The sequence below is a fragment of the Montipora foliosa genome, chromosome 12 (genome assembly GCF_036669935.1).
Source record: "Montipora foliosa isolate CH-2021 chromosome 12, ASM3666993v2, whole genome shotgun sequence".
Taxonomy (NCBI): domain Eukaryota; kingdom Metazoa; phylum Cnidaria; class Anthozoa; order Scleractinia; family Acroporidae; genus Montipora; species Montipora foliosa.
In genome coordinates this window covers 27,806,289-27,820,732 of record NC_090880.1, presented here as the reverse complement: position 1 = coordinate 27,820,732, position 14,444 = coordinate 27,806,289, and the positions used below count along the sequence as shown (strand labels likewise).

General features: G+C 38.6%; 1 protein-coding gene across 2 annotated transcripts; it reads right to left on the bottom strand.

Annotated features, from left to right (window-relative positions):
- Positions 1–1,778: 1,778 nt before the first annotated feature.
- LOC137978528 (uncharacterized) lies at positions 1,779–14,097 on the bottom strand. Of its 2 annotated transcripts, none has more exons than XM_068825497.1 (7): positions 13,927–14,097; positions 11,018–11,631; positions 9,595–9,787; positions 7,886–8,082; positions 6,023–6,182; positions 4,628–4,773; positions 1,779–2,006 (listed from the first exon to the last, which is right to left on the bottom strand). In XM_068825497.1, the coding sequence occupies exons 2-7, from the start codon at positions 11,581–11,583 to the stop codon at positions 1,979–1,981; spliced, it is 1,290 nt and encodes a 429-aa protein (XP_068681598.1). In that variant the 5' UTR covers positions 11,584–11,631; positions 13,927–14,097; the 3' UTR covers positions 1,779–1,978. The 2 variants fall into 2 exon arrangements, with proteins under 2 accessions (XP_068681598.1, XP_068681599.1); XM_068825498.1 differs by having other exon boundaries at positions 1,842–2,006; positions 11,018–11,092; positions 13,927–14,066.
- Between the last annotated feature and the right edge of the window lie 347 nt (positions 14,098–14,444).

The following is a 14,444-nucleotide window of genomic DNA, read 5'->3' as shown; positions in this document are numbered from 1 at the left end:
GCGATTACAGGATGTTGCTGTCCTTATCTAAAAACTGAAACATTGTATGGTACCCAGCAGTGTCTGAGTAGCATTTTCAATGTCAAGTCATCTAATTATTGCCTTAGAAATAGAGACTTTCAAATACATACAGGTTGAACAACGGAAAGAATTACTAAGATCCTTAGGTCCCCTCCCCCCCCCCCCTACCCCCCATATATGGTCAAATTTGCCAACAAAGATAAAGAGCAAGCTATCAAGCCTGCGGCGTAAGAACCTCGTAGATTTAGTGAATGTCAATTATAACTCTTGTATGATTCGTAACTCATGAGTTCTCTGAAAATATTTACATGATATTCTCTGTGATTTATTTTACATTTTATTAAGCTCTCTTGTTTATTTCCTTTTGGTCGATATTTTAATATATTTTGTTATAATATACTTGTTATAATATACTTTGTCCTACTTTCTTGTGGATCACTTTTGACATGACTAGCTTTTTTTACAAGTTCTTTTTAGAACTTTTTTTAGAACTTCTTTTTAGAGCTAAATACAAATTGACACTTGAATAAGGTTAATAATATTGTATTACGTAAATAGGGAGCTTAAGCAACGACAACGGCGACGGCAACGAGAACGTCACAAATTTGCATATTTCGTGGGTAAAAACAATAGCTTTGCACGCCCTGCACGTGCGTTTTTCACTTTTGTCCATTTCTTTGCCGTCGTCAGCAAAACAACAACGTGAAATAGTTAAGTTTATGGTTTTATGAAGAACGTCAGCACATGACAAACAATTTTCATTTTCTCTCCGAAATTGAGTGCCGTTCCGACTGGTGTCATCTTTGAGGAATTACCATACCCTTGTCATATTAAAAACCTTGAAATGGTCACGAAGCGATTAAAGTAACGCAAATTTACATTTTGAGATGACGTTCTCGTTGCCGTCGCCGTTGTCGTTGCTTAAGCTCCCTAATGGCTTCGAAAGATTTCATTGATCCTCGCATTTACAGCGGTTCCCAATTGAGTGTCGAAAAACAAATACCAACGTAATTACGTCGACGCCTCACGGCAGCTGCAAACAGCGCAATGAACCAATCCAAATTCGTCGCAATTCTGTGTAACTTGCTTAAAGCGCAGGGCACAGAGCGAGTTTCAATCGAGTGTCGTAAAACCAAAACCAAAGTAATTACTTTGGCCAATCAAAAAGGACGGAGACAATCCAGTCAACCAATCAAACTCGAAGTAATTACACGTAGCCAACACAAAGCGCGGGAAAATGTGCACGCGCGAGCCACGATTGGTTTTGGTTTCACTTCTAATTGGTTGAAAAAATGGTGCGAGAACTTTGAACCAATCACTGAGTGAAGTAATGCAAAACCAAAGCAATTCGCTAATTACTTTCGACACTCAATTGAAAACTGCTCTATCGTGCCTGCAGGTCGCGACTGGTTTTGCTTTTCCTTCTCATTGGTTGATAAACTGGTGGCGCGAGATTTTTAAACCAATCACTAAGCGCAGCAATTGCAATCGCGTAATAACTTTCGACAGTCATTTGAAAAGTCACCTGAACTCATCGACACCTTTTTTTCACATGTGTGTAAGTCAGAGACAATTGCTTAAATTGTCCAGATCAGTGAGAAGATCACTTCTTTCGTCTATAAACCACACTTCAAATACACATTTCTATCATTCGTAAATGGCTTCGTGAACAAATATAGACAGAAATTCGAAAAAGGGCTACAAGGAAAGCAAAAGGGTGGAATCAGTATTTTCCGGAATAATTTTTCAGTTGGTTGGGGAGATTTTGATTCCTTTATTTGGACAGGAGTATTTTTTTTCGATTTTTACATATTGTAAAGATGACTTTTACGACATCGTCTTCTGCAAGGGCTGGAGCGAATCACTTGGATTCTAAACATGGTACTTGCTCTCCATTTCCATTTGACAGAAAAACACTGGGTATTGTATCTTCATGGATCTGATGAATAATTTTCCACTATTCTTGTTTCTCAGTTTCAGGCATCCTGGATCACGAAAAAAATCAGATGCGTTAACACCGAAACTGAGGAAATAAGATATAGGACGGCCTTTCCTTTCAAATTATTAAAAGTGGGATGCCTGTGAGTTAGCTTGATAGCTAAGTGCACACTTTAAAAAAAAGAAATAGACAGATTCAGTCTAGGCTAAAGGACAAAGAAGTCGCAAGTGGAAGTGAACGAATGCGTTATACAGGCAATATGCCGATAACGTGATTTTTATACTTTCAAACTGAAGGCCATTAGGATAACAGCCGACCGATGAGCTTTGAAAACTTCTTAAGGTTACGATCCTATCGAATATAATGATAAAGAGTTCCTCCGACTCCGAAGCTTACGATCAAATGAATTCGGTATTGTGATAACACAGGTACCCCATGCTGATGTGCAGAAAAATTACAAGCCAAGAACTTTGCATGGAGAAAAATTACCACATTTGAAAGCAACATCGACAATAACTCCCGGAATAATCGCTGAAACGGGAAGGAAAGCACAAACGAGAAACCTCTGAGATGAAGACAGGCAAGCACTCTTTTAATTAAGAATAGTTCACATCTTTGAGGTGGCTGAAACCAGTTTCAACACTTTCAAGAGACCTTGTTATTAGAAGGATTGACACTACAACACTTTATCACGTGACAGAAATATTATGGTACCATGTAAAACGCTATGGAGTCATTTTTGTGACGTAAAAATTACCATGGCAACAGCAAAGGATTGCAAAAACACCCTATATTTTGACTTTAGTTGCTCATATCTGAAAAACGAACTCGGTGACCCCAACTTTTTATTGCACAAAAGTGATCAGCAGGTCAAGATGAAATTCTCTCCAAAGTTCAAAAAAATTCTGTGCAGCGGATTCAGAGCCACCTTAAATTTTCAATTATTTAAGATGGCTCTCAATCCACTCCACAGGATTTTTTTACACTTTGCCGAAAGTTTCATTATGGCACGCTGATTACCTTTCAGAAATAAAAAATGGAGCTCACCGAGTTAGTTTTTGACATATGAGCAGGTAAAGACGAAAAATGGGGTGCTTTTGCAGGGCTTTCCTGTTGCCACGGTAACTTTGTACATCACAAAAAATGACCAAATCTTTTTCAGCAATAATTGGTGATTGGTGTGGTACTATAACATTGCTGTTAAGTGACAAAGTGCTGTAGTGTCAATCCTTGTAATAAGAATGTTTCTTTCAAGTGTTATAACTGGTTTGAGCCACCTTAAAAGTGCTACTATGGTCAAAAAATCATTTCCTTTTTTTTTCTTCTTAACACCTAACCGGCAAAATTTTGAGCTTTGAGTTTTGGATTTCACGGCCCGGGAGTGGGACTCCCATATGAAACAGACGGGGATGCTCGTTGGAAATTTTGAATTTAACCCCTAAAGGAAACCAATCTAGGCGTGGCTTAAGCAAATTTTGACCCCTAAAAGAGACCGTTTAAAAACACAAAAATACGACACGCAATGAGTTTTAATGATAAAAAGGCATAATCATCGAATGCTTTTATCTAAAAAGAAAATTTAAAAGGAAATTTGACTTCTGTTTCTCTTCGCGTAATTCTGCGTTACTTCGCAGAACCCTAAACGAGACCTTGGTGGCATAAAATATTGGCGCTTTGCCCGGAACACCCTAAGCGAGACTAAAATCCAAAATTTACACCCCTAAGCGAGACGACGAGCATCCCCGTCTGTTTCATATGGGAGTCCCCCCCCCGGGTTTCACGGTCTGCCATTACTCATGTTCAAAACTGACCAATTGGACATCAGAGGGTTGGATCGAGGAAAAATGACATCATTTACTCACTACCTTAAAAATTCAGCATTTAAACGCAATTTAGTATACATGCAAAACACGGGATTAAAAGTCTGAAAGCCCGAAACTCCTGTGGTGCATATTAATTCAGCAATCAGAATATTAATTCAGCAATTCAGCGTTGCAATCTTAAACCAGTGAGTCTCCGACGTCATTTTCTCCTTAATGGTCATTTTCTACTTAATGGTGGGCCAATAAAATAAGAAAATTCCACTTACAGAAAACAGGTGTCTAAAATCAGATGTTTAAAATCAGAACTTAAAACTTGGGTCACTTAGTGCTTAGTTAATTAACATAGTTTTGAAATCCAAAGAAAAAAATAATTGGTTTTTTGGTCGTAGTAGCACTTTAAATTCAGGTATTTTGCTCTATACAAGTTATTATGAAATTTCTTGGTATCAGCTTGGGGCACCTGTGGTGAGAGACCTCCGATTACACTATACGAGAATGCAATTATAGAATACAGGGCCATTTTTGAAGCAGTATCACTGAAGGGCCCTGCGGATCGCCAGTAAGAGTCATAAGGTTTATCATCGTCAGTTGACTACCAAGCTGCCATTAGCCACTGAAAAAGTACTTGTTTCAAAAAAGTGGCCCTGTATTCTATAGTTCAGCCAAATTGGAGCAGAATTCTGATTGGTTTACTTTACACTTCTGTTTGCCACGCTCCACATGTGCATTTCACATTTCTTTTCAGTTCTCTTCCTGAGAACATGAAAATACCAAATTTGTGGTTAATTGTGGAGGACGTGATTTATAATCAAGATTTCTCCCCAATGATTCGCATTCAACTAACCCTGTGTTGTAGATAAAAGCTGCTGGTATCATAATGAGCAAGGCAAATACAGTGAACCAAGAGCTTGAGTGAAAAGTAGGATTCCAGCCAAAGGGTTTCTCCTCAAACAACATCCAAAAGGTGAATCCCAAGGGCGTGCATAGGGACTGAAGTCAAAAGAAATACCAAAAACTAGTAGTTGCACTGAAATTAAGGTATTTGCCTTAATTACCATCCCAAATTGCCAGCTCCAGTCACTTGCTCTTTTAAGTTAAATTCCCATTCTGATTTTGCGATTACAGTCCTCTTCTTTGTCAGTCCCTAATGAGATTCTTCACCGCTCCCATTCCACCACCCCATTCCCTCCTCGAAATCAGTATGCCCGCAACACCACCAACAAGTCAATTTCCCTCTCAATATGTTCTGCTCATCTTCCTCTCAACCCATCTTGCTTTCCCTAGATGAAATCCTGACAAGTTTCCTTTTTTTTTGAAGGAATTTCCAACAATTTTCGTCTGTAATTTACCCCTACATAGAGGGGTCAGAGGATGAATTGGCTTTGAACAGCGAGCTTAAACTGTTTCTTTAACATACATGTAAATTTGATCAGTCCCTCAGGACCTCTCCTGGCAGCATACACCGGGCCTTTGTAGTACATGTATTATAGATATATTTGTACAACAACAACAAAACAGAGAGCTACCTGATACTGAACAGAGCTAATAGCCTGCAAGTATGCTCTTCCATTGAGAATGGCTAACGGTCGAAATATAGGGGCTCTGAGACTAGTTTCGACAATAGTCACCAAGCCCCCGACAGCATGCCATTTTCAATTGAAGAGCCTGCTTGCAGGTTACACAGAGCAGTGAATCATAGCAATGAAGTCTCTGCACCAATATCAAAACGGTTAACTTTCGGTGATCGTTGAGCACCCCAGAATGAATACTTCACAGGCAGAAATCAAGATTTGATTTGGTGACTGCTAGTCTCCTTTGCAGCCGTCTTTTGGGATGTAACGCAATTCTCCCTTGAAAGGACATTGCGTGACATCCCTAAGATGGCTGCAAAGGAGACTAGGTGAATGATGAATCTCCTCAGTGTTTTAAATTTAAGTGCTATTATGGTAAAAAATTCTACATTTCTACATAATGAATTCCCTACACTGCATTTGACACTGAAGAGGAAAGGTGTGCTCACTTGCTGACCTTCCAGAAAAGGTGCCACAAACCTTAATGTAAACTCTACTGTTGTCAGTATGAAATTGAGACTACAATTAAATGGAAAACTTCATGGAAATAGAGCATACATCTCATATCTTGCAAATATTTACTTGATGCAAGTTTCTCTGACGCCGGTCTATCACCCTTCACGTCCAGATGGTAATGTTCAGTTAATGCTGGGACATGCCAAACTCACCAAAACTATTGCCAGTAGTGTTGCTCCTTCTGAATAACGCAGTAACAATGCTGTTCCACATACAGTCAGCAAGTAGCTTGTTATGAACAAAAAAGCACAAATAGGTGGAGTCCATGAACAACCTGCTCCCCCAAATACACACTTCACTCCAAACATCCAGCTGAAATGAAACAGAAGCAATCTCAAACAATATTCTTGGCATTAATTAAAGAAAGGACCACAGAGGCCATGAGAAATGATGTTTAAAAATATTATGGCACAAATTATCCATATTGTCCAGTCACACAATTTATCAGCTCAATAACAATTTAGTGGCCACTTTTATTCTGCTACAACAAAGTTGCCAATTTCATTCACTCTATACCTAGCACTAGGACGGAGAGTAACAAACTCTTCTCCACAGGGGTAGACTCAGGTTTTGCCCTCCAGTGCAATATATACTTCAGTCATTGGTGGAGTAATTTGTGCATTATTTTATGTATTTTTGTCATTGGTCAAAACAAGATTTAATGTTCAACAAAAATGCATAAACACCTACATGCAGAGCACACTCAGTTTTTTTTTCGTTCTTGTAACTTATTTTAAAATTTGTTGCCTGATCAACTGATTTTCCATGGAGAAGGATATATCATATAGTGGGAGCTCTAGCAAAAGTGTCACTCTTAAATTGGGCAGGGAAAGGGGATAAGCTCCCTTAAAATGCTACTACGACCAAAAAAAAGATTCTTCTTTTCCTTTGGATTTCAAAACTAAGTTAACTAAACACTAAGTGACCCAAGGTTTAAGTTCTGATTTTAAAAAGACACCAGAGTCCTGTTTATTTTAAGTGGAATTTTCTTATTTATTGGTCCACCTGAATACTAACTTAAAGTTTAAAATCTTGAGAGAGCTGGGTTGAGCAGAAAATGACGTCAAAGACTCACTGGTTTAAGAATGTAAAGCAATTGTGTACATGGCTGAATTAAGATGCAGCACGGGAGTTTCAGGCTTTCAGAATTTTAAACTTGTGTTTTGCATAAAAAATATCTCGCGAAATACACCCTGAAATTTTAAGCTAGTGAGTAAATGACATCACTTTTCCCTAGATCCAACTCTCTGAGGTCCAATCGGTCAGTTTTGAACGTGCATGAATAATGGCGGACCGTGAGATCCAAACTTTACACTCAAAATAAACAGCTTTTGGATAAAAATCAAAGCTCAAACTTTTGCCAGTCAAGTGTTAAGCAAACACGCTTTCAAATTCTGAAGAAAAAAAGAAAATGATTTTTTGATCATAGTAGCACTTTAAAGACCTGATCATCATTTACTACTCAGGTACCCCAGGAGGCCCCCATTTAATAAGTAAAATTGCCTGGCGTTTGACATAGTAAAAAACTGTTAAATCTCACTCCAAGGAACCAATGGGTTAATAGAGGGGACCGCCGAAACCAATGACACCTCAAACTCCCTTGGACGCCCCATGTGGATGGGTGAAATCATCTGACGGTAGACAGAGTAAATATCTGTGAAGTCTCACTTCCAAAAGTCAATGGGCTTAATAAACAACAGCTTTTTATTTCTCATTAGACGGGGAAATAATTTCCCTGCCTAATTAGAGAAGTTGGTGGGGAAAACAGTGAATTTGCATTATTAACTCTCATGTTCCTCTCTTAACCCTGCAAAGACTCCTGGGAGTGAGATTTAACAGAGTTTACTCTGTCTAACGCCAGACCAGACGATTTTACTCGTCGACTAGGGACATCCTAGGGCATTAGAGGTTTCAATGGGTTAAGTAGGAGGGGATGAAACTCTGGGTAGGTGGGGGAAATCCCCGGTCCGGGGCAGCCAAGGTGTTTTCTGCAGGTGTTCATCTTATTTACGTACTTGTCAACAAACTGTTGCAGGTTTTCTGCATGCCCAAATCCAGGCACAAAGTCTGTCCAAAAACACAGTGCCACAGAGAGGAACTGTGCAAGTGATGTCCAAAACAGGACAGACACTAAGCTGGCTTGAAGATTCCCGTGTTTGTCACTCATTTTAACAGCTTTCTCTTCTATAATAAAAGAAATGGCTGAGGTACTCTGCAAAAACAAAATTATATGTATTTGTAAGGACCAGTATATACCCTAAACTGTCAATCACCAGGATGATGATGATGATGATCATCATCATCATCATAATTATATTATTTAGTTATACCCATGGACTTTAGAGTACCTTGGTGTAGCCCCAAGTGGTTACCCTTGCAACCATGATACACCACAGAGAACAGACCACAAAACCAGGAACTCCATGCCCTGCTCTTTATGAATAGTGTGTGGGTTGTTTTTACATCCCATGAACATTGAAAGGTTGTGAGACAGGGCCTATGGTTTATCATCCTTTTCCGAGAAGACTAGAGAGTCTAACCATTTGCAGATGTCCTTACAAAGGCACCACTTTGTCCTCATGAAGTGACATTTTATGTTAACCCATTGACTCATGGGGGTTCCCCAGTGTAAAATACTCTGGCGTAAGACACAGTGAAATAAGAAGTCTGGCTGGTTTAACGTGTTTTGGCCCGTTCAGGCGTCAAAGGGTTAAGTCCCTGAGTGTTGGTCTGGCCAGAGTTTTGATCCCGTGACCTTCTGTACAGCATAGTCCAATGCTCAACCAACTGAGCCAACCGATCAGTGCTTGATGATGATGATGAGGATGACGATATAATTTAAGTGTCCACTTCAGGTACTACTGATTGCACAGAGACCACAAAGAAAACAAAACAATAGTAAACTCCTTCAAGAAGAGAAGGGAAACCACAGATGATTTTTAAGAGCAGGGCACAGTACACTGAGTGACGAACTTATATGCACTCAATGGAACCCCGCCTTACGGCCACCTCGGTAATACGGTCACCTCCTTGCTGTGGCCACTTTTTTTTGGCCCGGCAAATTAAATATAGAAAACCCACGTTAATGCGGTCACCCGTTAATACGGACAACAGCCACAATTTTAAATCCTAAACAGAAGAATCCTCTATAATTTCACCCTGTTAATATGGCCACTCGTGCAAAAAAAGAAAACCAAAACAACTGTGTCAGGTCAATTTCATTGACCTTTGTTATTTACCACTGTAATCGAACAGCCGATTTACTTTACAAATTACTGTCACGCAGTCAGCAACACTCCTCCCTGTTTTCATTACAAACATGATCTTGACACTACTGTAACATCCAGTAAGGCAAATTGCGAAGGGATTAAGTTATTGTGCTTTCATCAAAAACATGATTGACACTAATAAAAGTCTTTTGGTTGGGTAATTACGCGGCTTCCATTTTTTAGAAGCATAGTAAGTTGGGCCTGTTTTTGTTTTGACTTTAGGCTCAGAACAAACAGTACACATAACAATTTTAAGCGTTTTACCTACTGAGCCAAGTTACAAGTATTTTATACAGTTACTGTACGTACATTCCTGATGTTTATTAAAAGAAAGTTGTTCTGGAAGTGCAAATGCGATATTTGTTACACCTTACTCCCGTAATACGGCCACCCGGCCGGCCCGTGGATGACCATATTAACAGGTTTCCACTGTAGTTAAAAACAGGTCCACTTACAAATCCAAACATAAAAACCAAAGGCCATAATATTCTTCCAGGCCCTGATGCTCCTCCCAGATTGCGATTTGTTGCAGTGTGAGAATCCATGCTTGGGAAAACTGTTGGCAGGAGGCAAATGAACAGACCCACGAAAACGACAACCGCAGAGATAAATTTCCTTTTGGTTGCAATCTTCTTAAGAAAAATGAATCTATAGAAAAAAAGGGTTACATCTGTAAGCACCTATTTTGGAATGGAGCTAAGAGACCTTTTTGCGCAGCAGAGAAGTGTAAACTGTAGCATGAAATTTCTATTTGGACAAAAAATGGAAATGATAGTTTGAAAACTAAATGGCTGCCCTACCCTGGTCAAACTTGCCCCAAGAAGTTTACTAATTATCAATGGATTTTGCAATGTTTTAAATGAATTGGAAAGATTAAAATATTGAATTTTACGAATTTCAAAGTTTTAAATGAATTTGAAAGATTTAAATGAATTTCAAAGGTTTATAATAAATCAATTCAGAAGTTTTAAGTCAATAGTCCATTTTACAACTACTGCAAAATTCTCGTGCGCTCATTGGCTAATTTTTATTGTCAATAACCGGACAGACACATAAATTTATCATTTATGCAAAATTGTCGTGATATTAATGGCATCAGCTTGAAAAAAATTGAAGTTTCTTCCATTTTTGGCTCGCGTTCTTCTGGTGTTTTGACTTAACTTTGATCCCTCTGCCTTTTTGTTATTGTAAAAAACAAATAATTATTGATGTCAGTTTTTCATGCGTCTGACAATGTTATGACGAAATTCATAATCAATAGCAGGACAGATGCATGAAAAACTGACATCAATTTGTTAATTCTACAGTTGTGTGCTTAGTTACCTGGCCCATGAATGAAACTGCTTTTCTTATGTAAATTCTTACTAATTAACATGACAACAACATCATTAACATAAGAGAAGGAGGGAGGTCTGTATCATAACAAGGTCAACACCAGCCTCACTTTCATTTAAAGGCCAGGTAACTAAGCACACAACTGTAAAGAGGTCTATTCAACGGTTTAAATTTACAGGTAAAAAAAGTTTAAATCAAATTACTGGTTTGAAGAAAAACCTTAAACGAAATTTGCTTTAAGGTTTAAATTCATAGTTAAGTCGGTTTAAATTAAACCTATTTCAAGGCAGATCAAGTATTGCTACATATGGGAAGCCATAGCCAAGGCAACATTGGTGAGACTGTGTTCATTCCCCCACATCCTAGTAACTTTGTTCATCAATGCAGTGACTACCCATAATCTCGGAACAACAAGCTCCTCCCCTAAAAAAAGTTGGTTAGTAGCAAAGAGGTCTCTCCAACCCTCCTGACTTTTTTGCTGGAAGGAATCAAATCTATATTCACTAGCTATGCAACAAACTGTTTTAAAACTTCATGACATACCTCAATATCATTGTCACAGGAATTAAAATGTTTCCAAGAATGGATTGTAAGTATGGTGGTGTCCTCTTTCCACTGCTGGAAAACACGATAAAAAGAGCGGAAAAGCCTTGACAAAAACCGATCGCCATGAGGAACCAACGGTATCTCCACTGGGTGGGTGTGATGTACTTCGGATATACGCAGTCACAAAGTAATATCACAAAGCCAAACGCAAAAACAAACACAAAGGAGGAAAATGAAACAACAAAATAGCTGTCAAGTGTTGGCTTCCCTTGGATAGTTTGATTTGGAGAGGAAGTTGATGGTGGGGGTGTTGTGCTATCGACCCAAAGTGGTAGCACAACATTTTGTGTTAGCTGTCCAGTGACAGTTGTAAAAACAAATGCAACTGGAGCAAATCTGCAAGAAAAACTGCAACTCGGAGTTCTTTCTCTGGAGTGTTGCTCTTCAGGGCAAAGTGGAACACTGTGGTCGGCCTCACCAACAAATGGCGCGCTGTTGCGTAATGGTCTCACATCTTTTATAAAGTTGGTGCCTGAGAAACGGTTACACTCGTTGATCGACATTTTGTGAAGCTTGTAAGCTGCCTTTAGAGTTCATTGCATTTAGAATTGCTGCATGGAAGCAAATAGAATCGGTCAATCGCATGCACCCTTAATCATGTTACTCTTTGATCTGCATTCTAGTTCTACCCCACCCATCCTCCTGAGCATCATTTGCCACTTAGAAGTCTTCCAATTCCGGAATAGGAATAAGTGGAATAGAAGTTAGAAATCCTTCATTTTCAGGAGATTTACATTAAAATCATCAAACACCTGCTAAAATGCCATTTTAAACATGTCTTTATTATCCTTGTTACTTCAAAACGTCAAACATACCATTTTAAATCATCACTGCGCATATTCTTATTCCGGAATAGGGTCAATCGAACGCACCCTTAATTAATATATACTGAAACAGTGGATAGCATTGAAGGCACGCTCTGATTGGCTACTAAAACTCAGAATATCCTTTGCTATTACTCGCGCGGGATTTGTGCCTGAAAATATTGAAATCATTGCAGGAATACATGGGTTAAAATCATCTTTTTGTTTTAATTATATGATCTCACTGTTTTACTATATACTATACAACACAATACAATACAATACATACTTAATTGACTGCTCCCCATAGCGGCCTTTCAGGGCCAATGAAACACAACGAAACGACGGAACAGAACAACAACAACAACTGTTAAGAATCCCAACTGGCCAGAGGTAAACCAGTTGGCTATTTACAAGTGCAGCTGGGAAGTTGAACCAGGGGCTACCAGGAACAAATTCAATGAATGGTTAGAGCGGGTCTTGAACCCGGGATCTCCGGATCTCAAGGCAAGCGCCCTAACCACTGGGCCACACTGCCTCCTAAAACAACCATTCACCACAGTGTTGGTGGCTAGTGGTGGGTATTTACCTCACCACAATATCCACCACTAGCCATTTCCACTTAAGTGAATACGTGTTAAATATAAACTTTCAATGATATTTACAAGGCTAAAATAATTTAAATTAACCTTAATTACATTTTTTTAATGTACACTGAGGTTGACTTAACATCGAAAATGTTCGGTTTTTTACTTTAATTTTTCGTAGCCTTGCAAATAGTACTTTTTAAACTTAAGCGAACTTAAATATGGACATAAACTACAATGATTTGAATTAAGTTTGTGAAAATATAAAGGCAGCAACCTAGCTAGCAAAAGTATGATTCTGAGAAAATTACCATAATTTATTCCCTCAAAAATCCAAGCCTTTGTATATCTACTTAATTGAACTAATGTATACAGACCCAAAGTTTTACGAAATTCCTGCAGATATTGTTTCTATGTGTGCAATAACAGCACGAGGAGTTCAAGATTACAAGATAAAAATGAGGCAATTTGGGATAGAGTGAGTTTCAATAAACCTAATCGGCTAACTCAATGTTGTACCCAATTCAAACCCTTTGGGAATAAAACGTTTTGTTCCAGGTATTTCCATATCATTTACATATGAATGCTACATTATCATGCAAATACAACACACAAAGAATCTTAATCCCGGGAGATTTGAATTGGGTACAACATTGAGTTAGCCGATTAGGTTTATTGAAACTCACTCTATCCCAAATTGCCTCATTTTTATCTTGTAATCTATCGAGCGTCATAAAACCAAAACTAAAGTAATTAATTGCCTAACTTATGAATATCTTTTGTTTGCCTGTCCAAAGTTAAGTAATAGCCCACACGGCTGGACGACAAATATCACTTGCATGAGGGATCTGTCTCAAACACGAAACTATTCAAAATACATTTGGAATAAAGAGAATGTGTCAGTACTTGGAAAAGAAAAACCAGTTATAAATTACGGACGGTTCCTACTAATTCAATGGTATTTTTGCCCCGGTTTATGATTATGCAAAAAAAGTAGATCTAATTAACAAGTGTTATTGAAATCCAAAAAGACAATTAGGGGTAACCACGCATTTTTCAAAGATAATTGATAAATAATTTCTGTAGAAAGCTTTAAAGCTCTTTAAAATACAAAGCAATGTATGGCGTTCTTTCTAAAATTGAAAGCTTAATTATCTCTCAAAAAATGCATGGTTAGCCCCAGTTTTCTTTTTGGATACCAAGAGTAAACCGCGCAAAAATATCACAAAATCAGTAAGCATCATCGATAGCAAACCCGAGTATCTCGAGATGCGCAGATGTTCTCTTGGGGAACACTGAACAATAGAACTTGATTTAACACTAGTGTTAATCCCCTAATGACCGCAAAAAGAGTGTCAACTCTCTGGTGTTTTGAATCCCCACGAGAACACTGAACAATAGAGCTTGATTTCCCCAAATGCGACCGCAACCAACGTCAAAATAGATAAATATTTACCATTTTCCCGGCTTTATTATAGATGGTTTGCAACCAATCTCCAGAGCCACAGATAACAATGATGTAATGTACAATTGCTGGCGGACGAACAAAAGGAGCTAATTAATGAAGGAACTTTTGTTTTCGTCCACCAACATGGCCGTGATGACGTAACGCGAAACGGCCCTTCGTGACAGACTGCGTGGGAGTGGTAAAGTGATAACGTCACAAAAAATAAATTTATGAAATAGTATGAGATATTCTGAAAGTACACACATAACATTGAAACATATGCTGTATTCAGTTTGTGTGGGCTCATGTTAGAGCATCACGTGACAAATGTCAACCGTTCGTGTTCCGACACCCGAAAGAGAGCGAGCGAGTTAGCTCATATCTGGTAGGTAATCATTTTATAACTGCCTTTTCAGGCCATTTTCGTCCAAAGAAGCCACCAGGCTAGCATCATTAAGCTAGAATGTGGGTAAAGGCAAGCCTTTGAAAGAAAACAGAGGCGAGAGATGGTTTCATGCAGACTGGGA